General features: G+C 35.9%; 1 protein-coding gene across 1 annotated transcript; it reads left to right on the top strand.

The window, feature by feature from the left end:
• Positions 1 to 1,413: 1,413 nt before the first annotated feature.
• On the top strand, positions 1,414 to 18,759 carry LOC123550195 (ganglioside-induced differentiation-associated protein 1-like). The gene is made up of 5 exons (XM_053545612.1): positions 1,414 to 1,529; positions 6,363 to 6,561; positions 9,129 to 9,299; positions 10,698 to 10,898; positions 12,069 to 18,759. Exons 1-5 carry the CDS (start codon positions 1,464 to 1,466, stop codon positions 12,395 to 12,397), a joined length of 966 nt encoding a protein of 321 aa, XP_053401587.1. The 5' UTR covers positions 1,414 to 1,463; the 3' UTR covers positions 12,398 to 18,759.
• Positions 18,760 to 19,434: the final 675 nt, after the last annotated feature.

Below are 19,434 nucleotides of genomic sequence, written 5' to 3'. Positions count from 1 at the left end.
TCATTGTATCTTTTTTATCAGGAGTTTGCGGCATGTTCACCTGATATTCGCAGCATGATCTCAACAAGTGTTCGCAGGAAACTATAATATTTCTGTAAGGACGGGACCAAATGATGTGACACTTATTGCACTGAGGTCATTAAGTATTGTTGTTAAAATGACTGAAAAGACATGAAATAAATACATTTAAGATCAAAATTGTCATTGACCTTTCAACACATGATTCTACATTTTGAATATATTCTAGTACAACAAGGGCACAACCGAAAAAAATTGTGCGTGTAAGATTTTCCTTTATGTAGAATTTGTGCCTACCAAGAGAAAAAGACTTCTTTCTTACTGAACATATCGAAAAGAATGGCAGAATGATTGGGTTTTCTTATTAAATAGGCAGCGGCACACTTAATATTATTGATCTAGAAAGAAATACTCCGCTTTTCAAATACTTTCATATAAAATGGGGTTATTACAAAATTTTATAAAATCTATAAAATGTACATATAAGTAAAGATCTACTTATTATACGCCCGAAGGGACGTATTATGTTATGACACCGGTGTCCATCCATCTGTCTGTCTGTCTGTCTGTTGGTTGTTAGCAGTTTCGTGTCTGCTTTGTAATTCTTGAACCCCTGAAAGGCTTTCGAAGAAACTTGACACAAATGTTTACCACATTGAGACAACATGCAGAGCACATGTTTTGGATGGCTCACTTCAAGGTCAAGTTCACACCAAAGGTCTTATGACTGTTTCGTGTCCACTCTGTAACTCCTGAACTGCTTGAAAGATTTTAAAGGAACTTGGCACAAATGTTCACCACATCGAGACAACGTGCAAATCACATGTTTTGAATGGCTCGCTTCAAGGTCAAGGTCACACTTAGGAGTCAAAGGTCATACCTTCGGACATATATTGCTCCGCATTGCAGTGCTCTTGTTTATCTCATGAATCACTGATAGAACTAATATGCAAAAAATGAAAATGACATAAAATGTTGCTCAAAATTAATTGACCACCTTTAAGGTCAATGTTCTATTAATATATACGATAATTTTGTGTGGTGTGAAAGACGGTACACCACAAAATCTTATTATATCTTTCACTTTTTGCTATATTTAAAGGTAGTTTCTCTTTCGCTACAATATTTTCTTTGAGTTCAATTTTCGAAAAGAGTATTCGGGGTGATACATTTTTTCTGCGGGTTAGTCAACTAAGCTGGCTTAAAGAAAATGCAAGTTCTTGAAAGTAAACCGGGAAAACGAAAAGAAATAATTCGATGTTTTATAATTGTCTCCAAAAGTAGCTAACATGGCTTCAAAATGTTTGGAATACTGATTTATTGATAAAAATGGAAATGGCAGAAGCGGATACATCCCTAGATTACAGCAATGCACTCTTCCAAATAATTACATTTTTGACCACTAAAGACCTCAGTTTATCATAGGTTTTTCGTTGAATCTGGAAATGTCAGAGCCAGAATCCGATGAATTCTTGTTAGTCTATTTTCCCACATCATTTTCCTCCCAAAAGGTAACTTTCTAGCTTGCTTGTTTTTAAGGTTTCTCGTTCTGAAATCGGTGACCTTGGTATGTCATGTTGAGCATTTTCGGACGTAAATATTTCGGACATATGATAATTTATGGTGCTTTTACTGTAAGCACAAGAGCTAAAATACATAAGTCAGAACGAAGCAACATAACTACAGTATTTCAGATCGTATCTGTTTCTTTCAAAAAAAGAAATATTTTTATCAACTATCACACAACCTGTCTCTGTAGATCATAAAAATAGAAACAGAGAAACTTAAACTTCATCATTCCAATATCATATGCAGGCCTTTTTTTCATCAATTTGGGAATGCCACTGACACCAGTGGAATTGGGAAAAGGCTCTCGGAAATTGTCTTAATTGGGACAATTTGCAAATTACCAAGATCTACATAAATGTGTTTTTGTGTGAAATATTAATGAATTGCATTTCAGTAATTGTTCAACAGTATTATAATTTACCTAAATATACACACAAATTAGCAAAACTATCTTAAAACAGCAAAAACCCTCAGTATTATAATTTACCTAAATATACATACAAATTAGCAAAACTATCTTAAAACAAGCAAAAACCCTAAGAGGTATAATCATTTGGGAATTTTAAATTCAACTTTGGGAAAAAACATACTTTTTTGCATTGGGATTACCTCCTTTTACCGGAGGTAGATTTATAGGGGGGAAAAGCCCTGATATGAACTCTTTTTTTTTTTTTTTTCTTTTTTTTTACCCGCACAATCAGATACTGGAACGCCTTGCCTTCTAACATCAAGGACAGTGTTAACCTTCAGTGCTTCACATCTGACCTAGCTGACTCGTATATGTACTAATGTCGAATTAGGGACAACCCAGACCAATGGGACAACCCGGACCAGACAACCCGAACCATATTTAGGACAACCCGGACCATGCTCTAGGATGATCCGGACTATAATTCTTAAAGATCTACATTACATTTTACTTCAAAATATGTGTTGCTTTGATGTTTTGATGATCTTACCATGGACAACCCAGACCATCATTTAATGAAGTTTTGTAATCCTTTAATTGTTATCAAAAGTTTAAAATGTGTTTATTAAACATAATTATTGAAATGCTTAATTGCAATTATGTTTGCCTATTCATGTTTTAAGGTGCAACATACGTGTCTTTAATCATACGTTAATTGAGATATGAACTTACTTTAATTTTCTTTCATGTTTTAAATGTGCAGCATACATACGTGTCTTTAATCATACGTCGATTGAGATACTTTAATAAAAATGAGCATTGTTTGTATTAGGCATTACTAGTAATTCTGAAACATCAAGAAACATGTATATGAATTATGATACAAAATAGTGGCGTAGAACTTTACAAAACACAGCTCAGTTCGTTCTGAAACGTGGTCCGGGTCCCAAATATGGTCAGGATTGTCTGGTCCGTATTGTCCCATAGTCCGGGTTGTCCCAGTACCCTAATGTCATTATCCTGTTTTTATTTTTAACAAAGCTGCATATATTACTGCTCTTACTGTCTTAACACATGCATATCATGTAACATAGCACGTTTTTAACGACTGCCCCAACCTCCCAGTTATGATCAGTAATTGATTGTTGGGAGTATCCCCGTAGATGTAAATGTAGACTAGAGCTGTAGGATGATTTGGATTTGTTGCAATATCGCCTGCAATATTGTAGTGGTTGTACGTATATAGGCAACTTCCAACAGCAAGGGCTGTTGGGTTAACCCTTAAGCGATGCATTAGAGTGTCTGCCTACAGATCATGAGGTCCGAGGTTCAATTCTGAGTATAGACTGGGGTATTTTATTTCTGTTGAACTTTGGTGAGAAACTTACCTACCCAGTGTAGGACTCGAACCTACTACCCCTGCTTGCAAGTCAGGTGCTCTACCAACTGAGCTAACGGGGCGTCTGGCTAACTATTGACTCCTCCTCACTTTAATTTTGAAGGCTTAAACCTTAGCGTTCAATCATAGAGCAAGGCAACTGTTCAGCTTCCAACCTGCCAACAGAGTATAGCCTCTGCAAGTAACCGCATATGCTCTATAACTAACCACATAGTCTTCCTATACAGTGGAATTGCAAAGGGAGGCATCCTGTTCAGTTTCCAACAGAGTATAGCCCCTTCAAACTGTATGCTCTACATAACCTGGCCACTGTAGCCCGCACTTTCCAATTTACCTCATCGCCAATGTTGTATTTTAGTGTGAAAATCATCTACCCAGTGTAGGACTCTAACCTTCGACTGCCTGCTTGCAAGTCAGATGCTCAACCAACTGAGCTAATGGGGCATCTGGTTAACCAGAAGCCTGGAATCACTACACTTCAATAAGGATGTTTGACGGATTCATGCATTTGGATGAGGCTAGAAACTGATAGTAGGTTCAGTTGATGCCTTGGGCTAGAAACTGATAGGAGGTTCAGTTGATGCCTGGTCCTGCAGTGTTAGAGAGGAGAGGAGTGTAGTGGTTGTCGGGGTCCAAAGCATGTCTGCTCTCCAAGTCGAACAGTTTTCATCCGATCTTCACCAAACTTGCTGACAATGTTTGTGGGCATAAGATCTCGACCAAGTTGGATAACCACCAAAATCGCCCCAAGCAATCTTGGATTATGGCCCTTGAATTACTAAAAAAAACTGCAAAATTAGCCTTGTCCACTCTCTAAATCAAACAGTTTTCAGCCGCGGGCTTATTTTGTGACAGTCTGGCACTCTTGTTTTGCATTAATGTCTGGCGAGATTACATGTGTTTTTATTATATGAAGTTTTCTGCAACTGCAGATTTAACTTTATGTTCTGTTGTTACTTATTCAATATTTTAGGTCCTGTTTGCCTTGTTTGAAAAAGAAGTTGTCTTCAAACCAGTTTATGTGAGTTTGTTTTCTGGTCAGCATAATGAGCCATGGTATGTGAGGCTGAATCCTGAGGGAAGCCATATTCCTAGATTTATAGGGGGGAAAAGCCCTGATATGAAAACTTTTTTTTTTTTTCCCCCCAGCACAATCAGATACTGGAACGCCTTGCCGTATAACATAAAGGACAGTGTTAACCTTCAGTGCTTCACATCTGACCTAGCTGACTCGTATGTGTACTAATGTCGAATTAGGGACAACCCAGACCATGGGGACAACCCGGACCAGACAACCCGGACCATGCTCTAGGATGATCCGGACTATAATTCTTAAAGTTCTATATTACATTTTACTTCAAAATATGTGTTGCTTTGATGTTTTGATGATCTTACCGTAGACCACCCAGGCCATCATTTAATGAAGTTTTGTAATCCTTTAATTGTTATCAAAAGTTTAAAATGTGTTTATTAAACATAATTATTGAAATGCTTAATTGCAATTATGTTTGCCTTTTCATGTTTTAAGGTGCAACATATGTGTCTTTAATCATACGTTAATTGAGATATGAACTTACTTTAATTTTCTTTCATGTTTTAAATGTGCAGCATACATATGTGTCTTTAATCATACGTCGATTGAGATACTTTAATAAAAATGAGCATTGTTCGTATTAGGCATTACTAGTAATTCTGAAACATCAAGAAACATGTATATGAATTATGATACAAAATAGTGGCGTAGAACTTTACAAAACACAGCTCAGTTTGTTCTAAAAACGTGGTCCGGGTCCCAAATATGGTCAGGATTGTCTGGTCCGTATTGTCCCATAGTCCGGGTTGTCCCAGATAATGTCATTATCCTGTTTTTATTTTTAACAAAGCTGCATATATTACTGCTCTTACTGTCTTAACACATGCATATCATGTAACATAGCATGTTTTTAACGACTGCCCCGACCTCCCAGTTATGATCAGTAATTGATTGTTGGGAGTATCCCCGTAGATGTAAATGTAGACTAGAGCTGTAGGATGATTTGGATTTGTTGCAATATCGCCTGCAATATTGTAGTGGTTGTAGGTATATAGGCCACTTCAAACAGCAAGGGCTGTTGGGTTAACCCTTAAGCGATGCATTAGAGTGTCTGCCTACAGATCATGAGGTCCGAGGTTCGATTCTGAGTATAGACTGGGGTATTTTATTTCTGTTGAACTTGGTGAGAAACTTACCTACCCAGTGTAGGACTCGAACCTACTACCCCTGCTTGCAAGTCAGGTGCTCTACCAACTGAGCTAACGGGGCGTCTGGCTAACTATTGACTCCTCCTCACTTTAATTTTGAAGGCTTAAACCTTAGCGTTCAATCATAGAGCAAGGCAACTGTTCAGCTTCCAACCTGCCAACAGAGTATAGCCTCTGCAAGTAACCGCATATGCTCTATAACTAACCACATAGTCTTCCTATACAGTGGAATTGCAAAGGGAGGCATCCTGTTCAGTTTCCAACAGAGTATAGCCCCTTCAAACTGTATGCTCTACATAACCTGGCCACTGTAGCCCGCACTTTCCAATTTACCTCATCGCCAATGTTGTATTTTAGTGTGAAAATCATCTACCCAGTGTAGGACTCTAACCTACGACTGCTCTCCAAGTCGAACAGTTTTCATCCGATCTTCACCAAACTTGCTGACAATGTTTGTGGGCATAAGATCTCAACCAGCTTAGATAACCACCAAAATCGCCCCAAGCAATCTTGGATTATGGCCCTTGAATTACTAAAAAAACTGCAAATTTAGCCTTGTCCACTCTCTAAATCAAACAGTTTTCAGCCGGGGGCTTATTTTGTGACAGTCTGGCACTCTTGTTTTGCATTAATGTCTGGCTAGATTACATGTGTTTTTATCATATGAAGTTTTCTGCAACTGCAGATTTAACTTTATGTTCTGTTGTTACTTATTCAATATTTTAGGTCCTGTTTGCCTTGTTTGAAAAAGAAGTTGTCTTCAAACCAGTTTATGTGAGTTTGTTTTCTGGTCAGCATAATGAGCCATGGTATGTGAGGCTGAATCCTGAGGGAAGCCATATTCCTGTGTTGAAACATGGTGCAAAGGTTTTTGCGGAACCAGCTGAAATAATTGACTACATAAGTAAATGCACTGAGAATGCAGGTATAAGATTGTTACATATACTAAAAAAGTGTGAAGTTTTAATCAGCTACGTAAAAAAAGATGTGATTTAGATGTGATCGGGTTTAAGAAATATAAGAATATTGTTACCTTTTTAGCTCACCTGTCACAAAGTGACAAGGTGAGCTTTTGTGATCGCGCGTCGTCCGTCCGTCAGTCAGTCCGTGCGTCCATAAACTTTTGCTTGTGACCACTCTACAGGTCACATTTTTTGTGGGATCTTTATGAAAGTTGGTCAGAATGTTCATCTTGATGATATCTAGGTCAAGTTCGAAACTGGGTCACGTGCCATCAAAAACTAGGTCAGTAGGTCTAAAAATAGAAAATCCTTGTGACCTCTCTAGAGGCCATATATTTCACAAGATCTTCATGAAAATTGGTCAGAATGTTCACCTTGATGATATCTAGGTCAGGCTTGAAACTGGGTCACGTGCCATCAAAAACTAGGTCAGTAGGTCTAAAAATAGAAAAACCTTGTGACCTCTCTAGAGGCCATATATTTCATGAGATCTTCATGAAAATTGGTCAGAATGTTCACCTTGATTTTATCTAGGTCAAGTTTGAAAGTGGGTCACGTGCCGTCAAAAACTAGGTCAGTAGGTCAGATAATAGAAAAACCTTGTGACCTCTCTAGAGGCCATATTTTTCATGGGATCTGTATGAAAGTTGGTCTGAATGTTCATCTTGATGATATCTAGGTCAAGTTCGAAACTGGGTCACATGCCTTCAAAAACTAGGTCAGTAGGTCAAATAATAGAAAAACCTTATGACCTCTCTAAAGGCCATATTTTTCATGGGATCTGTATGAAAGTTGGTCTGAATGTTCATCTTGATGATATCTAGGTCGAGTTCGAAACAGGGTCATGTGCGGTCAAAAACTAGGTCAGTAGGTCTAAAAATAGAAAAACCTTGTGACCTCTCTAGAGGCCATACTTGTGAATGGGTCTCCATAAAAATTGGTCAGAGTGTTCATCTTGATGTTATCTAGGTCTAGTTTGAAAGTGGGTTACGTGCCATCTAAAAGTAGGTCAGTAGGTCAAATAATGAAAAAACGTTGTGACCTCTCTAGAGGCCATATTTTTCATGGGATCTGTATGAAAGTCAGTCTGAATGTTGATCTTGATGATATATAGGTCAAGTTTGAAACTGGGTCAACTGTGATCAAAAACTAGGTCAGTAGGTCTTGAAATAGAAAAACCTTGTGACCTCTCTAGAGGCCATACCCTTGAATGGATCTTCATGAAAATTAGTCAGAATGTTCACCTTGATGATATCTAGGTCAAGTTTGAAATGGGTCACTTGCCTTAAAAAACTAGGTCAGTTGGTCAGATAATAGAAAAACCTTGTGACCTCTCTAGAGGCCATACTTTTCATGGGATCTGTATGAAAGTTGATCTGAATGTTCATCTTGATGATATCTAGGTCAAGTTTGAAATTGGGTCAACTGCTGTCAAAAACTAGGTCAGTAGGTCTAAAATTAGAAAGTCTTTTGACCTCTCTAGAGGCCATATTTTTCAATGGATCTTCATCAAAATTGATCTGAATATTCACCTTGATGATATCTAGGTCAGTTTAGAAACTGGGTCACGTACAGTCAAAAACTAGGCCAGTAGGTATAAAAATAGAAAAACCTTGTGACCTCTCGAGAGGCCATATTTTTCATGAGATCTTCATGAAAATTAGTGAGAATGTTCACCTTGATGATATCTAGATAAAGTTCAAAACAGGGTCACGTACCTTCGAAAACTAGGTCAATAGGTCAAGTAATAGAAAAACCTTGTGACCTCTCTAGAGACCGTATTTTTCAATGGACCTTCATGAAAATTGGTCGGCATTTTTATCTTGATAATATCTAGGTCAAGAACAAAACTGGGTCACATGAGCTCAAAAACTAGGTCACTATGTCAAATAATAGAAAAAACGACGTCATACTCAAAACTGGGTCATGTGGGAAGAGGTGAGCGATTCAGGACCATCATGGTCCTCTTGTTATTCATTTGTATCTGTAGAAAGGGGTTTTTAATAGCAAATACAGTCATGTGATATTGAATATAGACGAAATTCCAATGGACTTTTTCCTACATTCGTGTGCTGTTGCTTGTATCAGCACTGATGACCATTAGCACTTTAATGTTTGACTGCTTGCTTCTTATCTCAACAGTAGTCAGATTCTTCTTATTTGAGGAAGCGGTCAAGACTTGTGGTCTGGAAAGACTCTACCCAGTAACTGGGTAATTGATACCAAAGATACACTTGGAGCTTTTGGCTACAATACTCAACTGTAAAGAAAATGATGAATGTATTGTTAAGGTTCATGCTTATTCTGATTACCTTGTGATTTGTCAGACCATGTCTACAATGAAATAACAGTGAAACAAGGCCTGTAGCTTATATTTAGTTTCTGTAGAGAAGAAAACTTTATAAAGCATTCAGCATGTTCAGGGAGTGAAGTTTATGAAAGTGGCTCTTTGGTTTACATCAGTTTAATTTTTTGTCTTAGAATTTTACAATGTTAACACTAGCCACTGTATTCATGACTTTTATTTTAGGTCATCCACTGGTGCCAAGTCTGGACTCTGCCCTTGGGAAAAACGTGCAGGAATTGCGAGAGAAGTTGGACGCTGTTCCTGCAGACATATTGACATATGGAGTGATATACCATCCACAGCTGTCTAGCTCCGGATGTAACATACCATACGCGACACAAAATAGTATGAAAGGTAAACTGAGACAAAACAACAGAATAATGTCCTATAGTTTTTCAGTCTGATTCATAATGCCTCTTTTGGCAAAGATAATAGGCATGTTGTTAAAGAGTGTCCACACAAGTCAACCATAGCTCACAAGAAAGTGAATTCAATAGTCCAGATTTTTATTCTGATATTTTTGCATTATTTTTGCAAACTGGATATTCGGATAATTTCACATTTTTACATTTGTATATTATAAATAGATGTGCTAAATTCTCCCTATTACAGGACAATGTGTCACATGCAAGACCCACACCCCTAATCATTTTCTTTCCTATTCTGAAGTATGCAAGACTGGATAGCATGTATGTTTACCATACAAAGATGTATAATATATGCAAGATTTACGTCTGTAAATCTGATGTCAAGAGAACATTTAATTGAAGTCTTTGTGTTCAGATATTTTTTGCTTGACTATTCAAAGAATAGGTAGAGCTATTGGACTCACCCATGCATCAGCGTCCTCGTTAAGATTTGGTTAAGTTTTTGTATGTAAGCTTGTATCTATGTAACCTCTTGTGGGAATGGATTGAAACTTCACACACTTATTCACTGTGATAAACTAACTTTAATACATTACACAGGTTCCATAACTCTATTTTGCTCTTTTACAAAATTATGGCCCTTTCTCAACTTTTTTGGTTAATGTTTTATATGTAAGCTGGTATCGCAGTACCAACTAATGCGAATGGATTAAAACTTCAAACACTTGTCCACTGTGATGATCTGACATGCATTGCACAGGTTCCATAACTCTACTTGCCATTTTTACAAAATTATGCCCCTTTTTCAACTTAGCAGTTTTGGGTTAAGTTTTTGTATGTAAGCTGGTATCTCAGTACCCGCTAATAGGAATAGATTGAAACTTCACACATTAAATTTTGTCCATTTTCATGAGCTGATATACATTGTACAGGTTCCATAACCCTGTTTTCCAGTTTTACAAAATTATGCCCATTTTTTGGACTTCAGTATTCATTCAATAAACAAGGCTGTTTAATAGTCAAGCGTTGCTGTCCTCCGACTGCTCTTGTTATTTTTATTTCTTCCTGGACAGTCATATCCACTCAAGAACTTTGTCAATTGCGCAGTACTGATGTATACTTCTGTATTATTGTATTTACATGGCAGGGAATTTGTATCATGTTGACACATTTCTTCCTTGAAATTATATGACACCTTCAACTTAACCATATGTAAAACAATCTAAAAGTTGGGGGGAAAATTTCAAGGGAGATAATATCACAATATAATCACAAAATTAAATCCATGAAATTTTCAATTGTTGAATTTTCCAAAAACATTCTGAGTGGAAGCAGTTCTCAACAATAGAATTATATTAAAATCTTTGTTGTATTATCTTCATAGAAAATTTTGCTAGAAGGATGAGCATGTTGACTGAACTCGCAACCAAGCACCCGGACCTACGAGACAGCTACCTGGTCAAAAGTCAGACAACGGCACACAAGTTTGACATCATCACAGAGGAGGCACAGGTTGCGGCCCAGCTTGACAGTCTTGTGCCGTTATTTACAGATATTGAAAATCAATTGAAAAAAATCAAAGAAGGTAAAGCCTATATATTACCTTAAAAACATAATCATTTTTATTAGTAAGTAAACAGTGTACTTACAGTTGTAGAAAAGGTTCTTGCAACTTACTTACATTAAGAATGCTAGACCATGGTCATGGCCCAGTCTCACTGAAAATTGGACCCAACAGCTCCTAATCAGGGTCCAATTTGAACGCCCCTGCATCAGTGTGTATAGGTTTATTTTATATTTATGACTCCATAACATAATACAGTGTATCTTCTATATTGGTATTAAGGAGTCTTTTCTTTACCTGTTAGAGGTCTGACATCGTAATATGCTGAAAATATGTTTGGCTGGTGAACAAAGGGCCAGCAATTACACATTGGGGTTCTTGTTACACATACTATGACATTATGACAAAAAAAAAGTAAAAAAAAGGAAGATGTTTGCTAGAAATCTAAAGGAAAGTTCAGATTGAATTCTTGGAATGTGACAGTTAAAGTTATCTTAGGTAATTTACAAATCAAGAAAGTCTGTAAAAAGTTAATCTGAGAAAAGGAGCACAAAAACAGGAAAAAAGGCATGAAAATCAGGCTACAGGTATACAGTGTTTGTAAAGTGCAACATTAGGACTTTGCAACCAGCAAGGATCTAAATTAGTGCATATTCATACTGTTTGTTTATCCACACATCTATGCTGTTTGTTTATCCACACATCTATGCTGTGTGTTTTTCCAAATATCTATGCTGTTTTTTTTTTCCACACATCTATGCTGTTTGTTTATCCACACATCTATGCTGTTTGTTTATCCACACATCCATACTGTTTGTTTATCCATAGATCTATGCTGTTTGTTTATCCACACATCTATACTGTTTGTTTATCCACACAGCTGTGCTGTTAGTTTATCCACACATCTACACTGTACTGTTTGATTATCCACAGATCTATACTGTTTGTTTATCCACACATCTATACTGTTTGTTTACCCACACATCTGTACTGTTTGTTTATCCACACATCCATACTCTTTATCAATTTCAGCACTTGTATGCTACTGATAGCAAACAATGTGGATCCATATCAGACTTCACTTATGATATGCTGATGTAGATACATACTGGCTGGTTGCAAAGCTTTAAGATCCGTTTTTGCACAGCAGCACTATGGGTTATTTATATTTGCTTTTCACTTTCATTTCAGAGGGTGCAGATTACTCTGACGAGTTGTGGTTGTTTGGACCAATGTTCACTGCTGCTGATATTAGTCTTTCAGTATTACTTAACCGTCTTGCGTTACTCGGACTAGATGGACGATATTTTTCAACAGCAAAATGTCCTTGTATTCATCAGTATTATTGGCAAGTTAAAAAGAGAGCAGCATTTCAAAAAATAGAAAAGGAGATAGCCAACCTGAAAATGACACTGTTTTGGGAGAATTTCAAGACGGCATCACCGTATATTGCGGGTGCAATAGGCGTTGGAGCCGCAGTTGGGACGGGGTATTATATATACAAGAAATTAGATAGCTGAGAGTAATTTATATATGTTTAAATTTAAGTCTAGGCAAATATTTAAATGAATTTTGTAGTCATATGTGATAGCTTGATTAAAAAAAATATTTAAGACAGTTACAACAGTATGTACTTGACTGTGTTAGAATTTTAAAAACATATGGTCATGTTTATTGAATAAAAAATATAATGTTGATAGACACGTGTTTTCAGAATGGCCCTGAACCAGATCTATTGTCTTTTTGGGCCGGAAGCAACAGTCAGAGGGCCAATATAATAGGACATGGATCTTCTACTGGGCCATTGTGAAAGCACATGTTTATTGATGATTTTAATACATGATCATTTTAAGGGGATACTTGGGTACTTTTTATGCCCCCAAAGGGAGACATATTAGTTTTCAACTGTCCATCCATTCGTCACAACGTTAACTTTTTGCATGAAGGCACTTTCCTCGGGAACCACTGCACCCAGGACCTTCAAACTTCACATGCTGATAGTACTTATTGAGTACATGACTTTGGGGTCACCATGTCAAGGTCAAAGGTCAAGGCGCTGCAGGGGCATTTGTCACCATTAGTGACAGCTCTTGTTTCAAGAGATATTTCCATGACTCTTCTGTACTAAATTACTCAACCATTTAAAAGAAACAGAAAGAGGCTATGTTAATTGTTATGGAATTAAGTCTTACTTTATATAAATAGTCACTGTATGACCTTATTAAAAGTCGCAAAAGCGTGACAAATTTTCTGATCAATAATCTGACCAAGAAACTATTATCTTGCCTTGCACATATTAGTAAAAATGAACTATATTTAAAAAAGCAAATTACGATAATTTATCTCAATTTTTATGTGTTTCCCTAACCTGGAATACATGGGTTAGGCTAGCAAAATGATGAAAATTGCACACTGATGTTGTCAAAAGTAAGACAAAATCTTTCAGTGTTGATTAAGCATGGCAACAAGATACAAAAAAAACACCAATTCCATAATCATAAAAAGAATTTGAATTTTTCATCCACACATCTGCCTGTGTAGCCCTTTGAAATGTATTGTTAATATAAGAAAATATGCATGTCATTAAGATAATCTCACTTGATTAGTGGCTTCGTAATATCTGAAATAAAATTTAAGCAAGGCCATAGAAATTGCATGTCATGAGAAATAAAATGGTTTATTATATACCGTACTATTAATATGAATAAATTTGTACAGGATAGAAACCTGTAACAAATACCAGACAGAAGCCTGCACAGTAAATTGTTACTGGCAAGCCATTGATATTGGACATCATTTTTGAAGTTACTTCAGTCTGTGTTAAAAAAACAGGCCATTAGAAAATAAAAGTCATGTCAGTTACGTTATGGTAGACAGAATTATTAGCACTCCTAAGCCTATATTGGCACTAGTGCTTTGCCCTTGTGCATATACACTGCAAATGTAGTTGTGCTAATAACCACTAAAAGCATGTTGTTGCCGTTAAGTAAGTACATGTATATAGTAAAGGACCAGTCAAAAACGAGAGAAAAAATCCACATTGCCCAATTGTTACAAACCTTTTAAGTAGTGAGCATGCAGAAATGACAGTTATAGGGCCTATTTATTATAATCATGTTAAAAAAATCTTACCGGTAATCAGTCTAGTTTAGCTCAATATTTTTAAGTAAGTTTAAGAAAAGTGTTGCTAATTTCACAGAGCTCCGTTTAACTGCATGATAAGTGCAGTAAAACTTTTCTACATGTTTTACTGACTGCTTACCAAATATATTTATGCCAACAGCGTTGAAGACCCCGGAAGGCATATAGCATTTGAATTGCCAGTCTATCACTCCCTCTGTCTGTTGTTCCATCCATCCATCATACTTTTTTGTATACTCAACTCCTCCTACAGTTTTCTTCCATTTCAAATGGTATATTTTGTCAACATGAAGTGAGAATCCACATATTTTTGGCTCTTTCATGTCAAATTGTATTCTATCCAAAATTTTCAGGGGACATGTGTCATGCAGTGACACACTCTTATTGTTTTCCCCCTTATTTACAATTGCTAACAAATGATAATAATTTTGAAAAATATATAATAAAACATTGAAAGTCCTAACAAATGAAAATGTTTTATCAATTTCTAATAATTTGTAATAAATCTTCGAAAGTCATTGAACTTTGAATACACCAAGCTTGTATATTATTTTTTTTGCATGTATTGAGGTTTTAACCAGACAGATATTATGATTTTTATTTATATTAAGATATTTTATTGTTACGTTTATTGTACAGTATATTCTTACAGACAGGTTGTATATATGACCATATTTAATACAAGTTTTATCCCATAGTTAAAGATATGATACTTGTTGTAGTGATACTGATGATTTATGGATTTGGTCAAGTTCAAAGACTTGTGTATGTAAACAAAAAAACTCCTGTAATGTTCAGAAATAGGTCAAATAAAGCCAACTTTCATGTTTTGTTATGCCCCCGAAGGGAGGCATATTAGTTTTAAACTGTCTGTCCGGTCGTTCGTTCGTTTGTCACAACGTTAATTTTTTGCATGAAGGCACTTTACTCGCGAACAACTGCACCCAGGACCTTTACTCGCGAACAACTGCACCCAGGACCTTCAAACTTCACATGCTGGTAGTACTTACTGAGTACACAACCCCTACTGACTTTGGGGTCACCAGGTCAAAGGTCAAGGCGCTGCGGGGGCATTTGTCACAATTAGTGACAGCTCTTGTTTTCTTCAAATTTTATTGCCAGCCTGACTGATATTTGAAACTTCTTGCCATTTTAAAATCTCTGCCAAGAGACCCTACCTTTGATTTTATCAAATGTTTTTGTTATAGTTTTAGGAAAGAAAAGATCTTTTTTGTTTTTAAATACAGAAATGAAAATTTATATCTAGTCATTTGTGGTTGTTCCATTAGCTACAACATGTATGTCGTTTTATTATTTATATGTAAATTGATTCTTATTACAGAGACTTGTTTTAGTTTAAATGTTTTATTTGTATTAAGTTGTAATGGCAGGTTGTTTTTCTTATTTGATTCTTAAAGTTTTTGCATTGTTTGTAGTGTTTAAATGATCTGAATTTACGGATACGTTTCCGTCTTTTTATTTTGATTCTTTGTATGTTTTTATCCATCTGAAGCCATTTTCTGGCATTGTAAGTCCTTCTTGGGAGATGGTAATGTAGGTAGGTACTTGCAAAGTTGGACATCAAAATCGAAAAAATACTCTCTTATGAAACTTTCGCATCGTACTTTCACTCGTTAAAATTGTCCTGCTGCACTACTAAAAGTGTTTGCAAGGGGTGAAGCTGGTGAAAACTTGGTACAATGACTTTTTGCTGAATCTTCACCAGACTTGGAAATTGAAGCATATTCAAAGAATTGGAACCACTGCCTTACCCTTGCATGATCGTAAGAGGCGACTAATAGGGTCTTAACACTTGGTTTTGCAGTAACTCTGTGATTCCAGCAGGTATGCAAATTTTGGTTCCATACCTCATGTTTTTATTTCGATGTAAATGAGATGTGGACCCAAAATTTGTAGTCCTGTTTGGCGCCATATAACCTATACTGTGTTGGTGCGCCATAAAACCCAAATAAATAAATAAACAGTAACCTTTACATAAGTTTGTTCAAGCAACTAGTAGCAAGTTCATTGTTCAAACAACTAGTAGCCAGCTCTATAGTTTAATGGTACTAACAGTCTTGTTATAATAAGCAGATTAGTCATGTCACAGCTCGCCTGTTTTGATTGTACAAGTGTTGATTTCTTGGTCGTTTTGTCTGTTTTATTAAAAATAAAATTGGTCTGACCTTTGAAATTTTAGATTTTCGTGATAAATCTTGTGTTACAATTATAGTAACATAACAAATGATAACAATAACTAGTTCAAAATTGTAGTCAGTGGCTAAATTGTGCATTTAAGTATTAGCCTGTAAAAAGAGTGGAGAAAGAAGTTGTGAAAAAAACTTCTACATTTTATATTGTAGTGTGTTGAAGCTGTGAAATTATCTTTTGTTTGTATGTAAACTTATTTATACTCACCACTGGTAACCAATGTGTGCGACTCCTCCAGAGGACTATTTGTAAGTTTTTAGTTAGAGGTTAGTGCAAGATAGGGAAGATGCTCCAATTCGAGAAGTTTCCCAGGTTCTTTATCATGCCAGATGGAAAGCACCCATACACAAGACTCTATCCCAATGTTCGGAATGTAATTGGAGTACTTGGGGCTCAAACTCATGACCCCTGGTTTTATGGTCAAAACAGTGTTACAACAGGACCACTCTGTCTACTCTTGTGCTTTTATCTGTTCCATATGACTGTGTTCTTTATGCACAGGCTTGACCCGAGTTTTCTACTCACGAGAAGTCACAAAGTATACACATTTAGATTTTTGGGAATATTTTAAACAAAACTACCATTTCAGTCTACTCAATTACAGAATAATCAAGTGAAGTAGATTTTTGCAATTTTACATAAAATTTGTACAGTTGAATTTGTATTAATTCTAGCCAAGGGAGCCACTCAATATGATTGTGTAAGACAGGTAGCTGCATAAGTCAGGTTCAAATTAGAACAAAAAATCTATTTGGGAAGTTAACTAACTGGCTGCAGAAGGCAAGTGTTTGCTTATTACAGGCAGCCACGATGGCAGAATTAACTGCTTACCATAGGAAGATGATAAGATACTCCTGTGCACTGATATTTTGTTATTCAAAAAGCATTTAACTATTTCAGACTCTTACAAAGTATGGATTTGTACTTTACAGTACTACAGAAGAACCTCTTTAAATTGGACAGCCTTGAAACCAAAGGACCAGTTCATTTTCAAGGAATGTCCAATTTGGAGGGTTTTAAATTAAACAAATTTATGACTAAGATAATTATTTATTTTTGAGAGGCTTTCACTTTTCAGGGTTTTTGGTTAAAGAGAGGTCCCACTTTATCATAAAATGAGCCGTGCCATGTGAAAACCAACATAATGGCTTTGCGACCAGCATGGATCCAGACCAGACTGCGCAGATGCGCAGGCTGGTCTGGATCCATGCTGGTGGCAAAGCCACTATGTTGGTTTTCCCATGGCACAGCTCAAATGTATTTACATGAAGTGTCCTAACAAACAATCTGGTACCTTACAGCTGTTTTCATTTTTACCAAAAAATATATGTGCAACTTGCTAAAATATTAGAACTTTGAAACAGTAGAAAATGACAGTTTCTTATTCTATATTACACAGTTATAATTGCTTTATGTACTGCAGATAATGTATTTTTCACATTGTTTTTTTTCTTCCATAATAGGTGTAAAATAAAAAACTTTGTTTGAACATAATGCGGGTTTAACTTAATAGGCACACACTTTTGTAACTCCAAGTTGCACATTCTTCAGATATTAGCAAAATTTAAAACTATTGCAAATATAGTCATTCCTGTGCAAAACCAAAAACAAACTTGAAATCAGGAACCACCTGGCAATAAACACCAGTAGTTTCATTTCCTAGTTAAACATTTTCAGTTTGTTTTTTCCTGTGAATACAGACCACCTGTACATAATAACCACTGTTATTATATACCTGTATAAATTCTGTCAAAATTACGGCTTGTATTTTACAGTACAAACAGACAGAAAAATGTGTGTATTGTACCTTTTGTATTAGATGTTGCCGGGCTACTTCCATAAATATTGATGACATGACACAGTTCTATAAATAGTGCACACAAAAACTTCGCTCAGTTCTATTTAAATATTGATATGCTGTTAACCCTTGCCTTGCTAAATTTCTATAACGAACTTGTCCATCTTCCAATTTCGACAGTACCATTAACTGTTAAAAGGGGTGCTTACCAAAAAAGATACTGACTGAAGGACAAACAGTGCAGATCATGATCAGACTGCATGGAGGTGCAGGCTGATCATGATGTACACTGGTCACAAAGGCAGAATCGATCATGTCCAGCATGGTAAGGTAAAAATTTCGTTCTATAACAAAACAAACCAAAAAGCAGAAGTATATAATAAAAAAAAGTCATTATACAGTAGCTAAATCTGGAAATATGTATTCGGCTCTCGTGGATTTTGCAAGGTCTGATCACTCTCGGCGTTTGTGTGCCTTGTGATATCCGATCTGACAAAGTTATTTTCCTTTTTCCCAGACAAACTGTTATACCAAATCTACAGCAATTTGTTATTGTGTTGTCGCTTGTGTTGTGTTACTTGTAGTGTATGATATTTTAACAATTATTTATTTATACATTTAATACTGCATTTACTTGTGTTCCAAAACTGCTCCATGTCTTTATTGTGATACTCTTAATTTTGTGTAATATGTATCTATTTATAGTTATGTTTAATAAAGACAAAGAAAACATTTGCTTTCAAAGATTTTATTAATTCTTCCCAGGTTAAGTTGAGTGTTTACAAAAAAGTGTAGTCTTATCCTCTTTTCTCACAAATGCAAAACTTGTTATTCCGCCCCTCCCCTCGCCCACATCCCTGTGCTAAAAGGCTCTTGTTTTACTGTGTTTGCAATGGATTAGAATGGCTGAATTGAGAAAAGTATTTCTGGCATTTCAGATAGAATATCTGTCACCGAAAGCCCAATATATTATTGGAAGAATTTATTTTCTAGTATCCCTTCCAGTATTTTTGGGAAATTGGTTGACTGCTTCAAAAAGTTAATAGATAAAATACACGATTATCCATCAAAAAAAAGATAATTTTGTTGGGCTTGTAACAACCATACTATATAAGGAGCTAATAACTAGAAAGAACTCCAGCAAATTCTTCTGAAACTGGTTTCTGTATCTAACTAGTATGTTATTACAGTGTCATCTCGAATGAAAAACCAACATTAATGGCAATGTCATGTTGTCTGTGTGCAAATATGGTATTCTAGGAAAGAAAGAACTACGTGTTCTGTTCAGTTTCTTAAATAGCATGCTAAAAATAAAACTATTTGATCATAATGGTCATGATGCGGTATGTCTAAATTAAAATGATTATAAATATTAAAATAAATGTACATACCAAAAATGTACTACAT

Source organism: Mercenaria mercenaria, chromosome 6 (genome assembly GCF_021730395.1).
Source record: "Mercenaria mercenaria strain notata chromosome 6, MADL_Memer_1, whole genome shotgun sequence".
NCBI lineage: Eukaryota > Metazoa > Mollusca > Bivalvia > Venerida > Veneridae > Mercenaria > Mercenaria mercenaria.
This window is presented reverse-complemented; position numbering and strand designations above follow the sequence as displayed.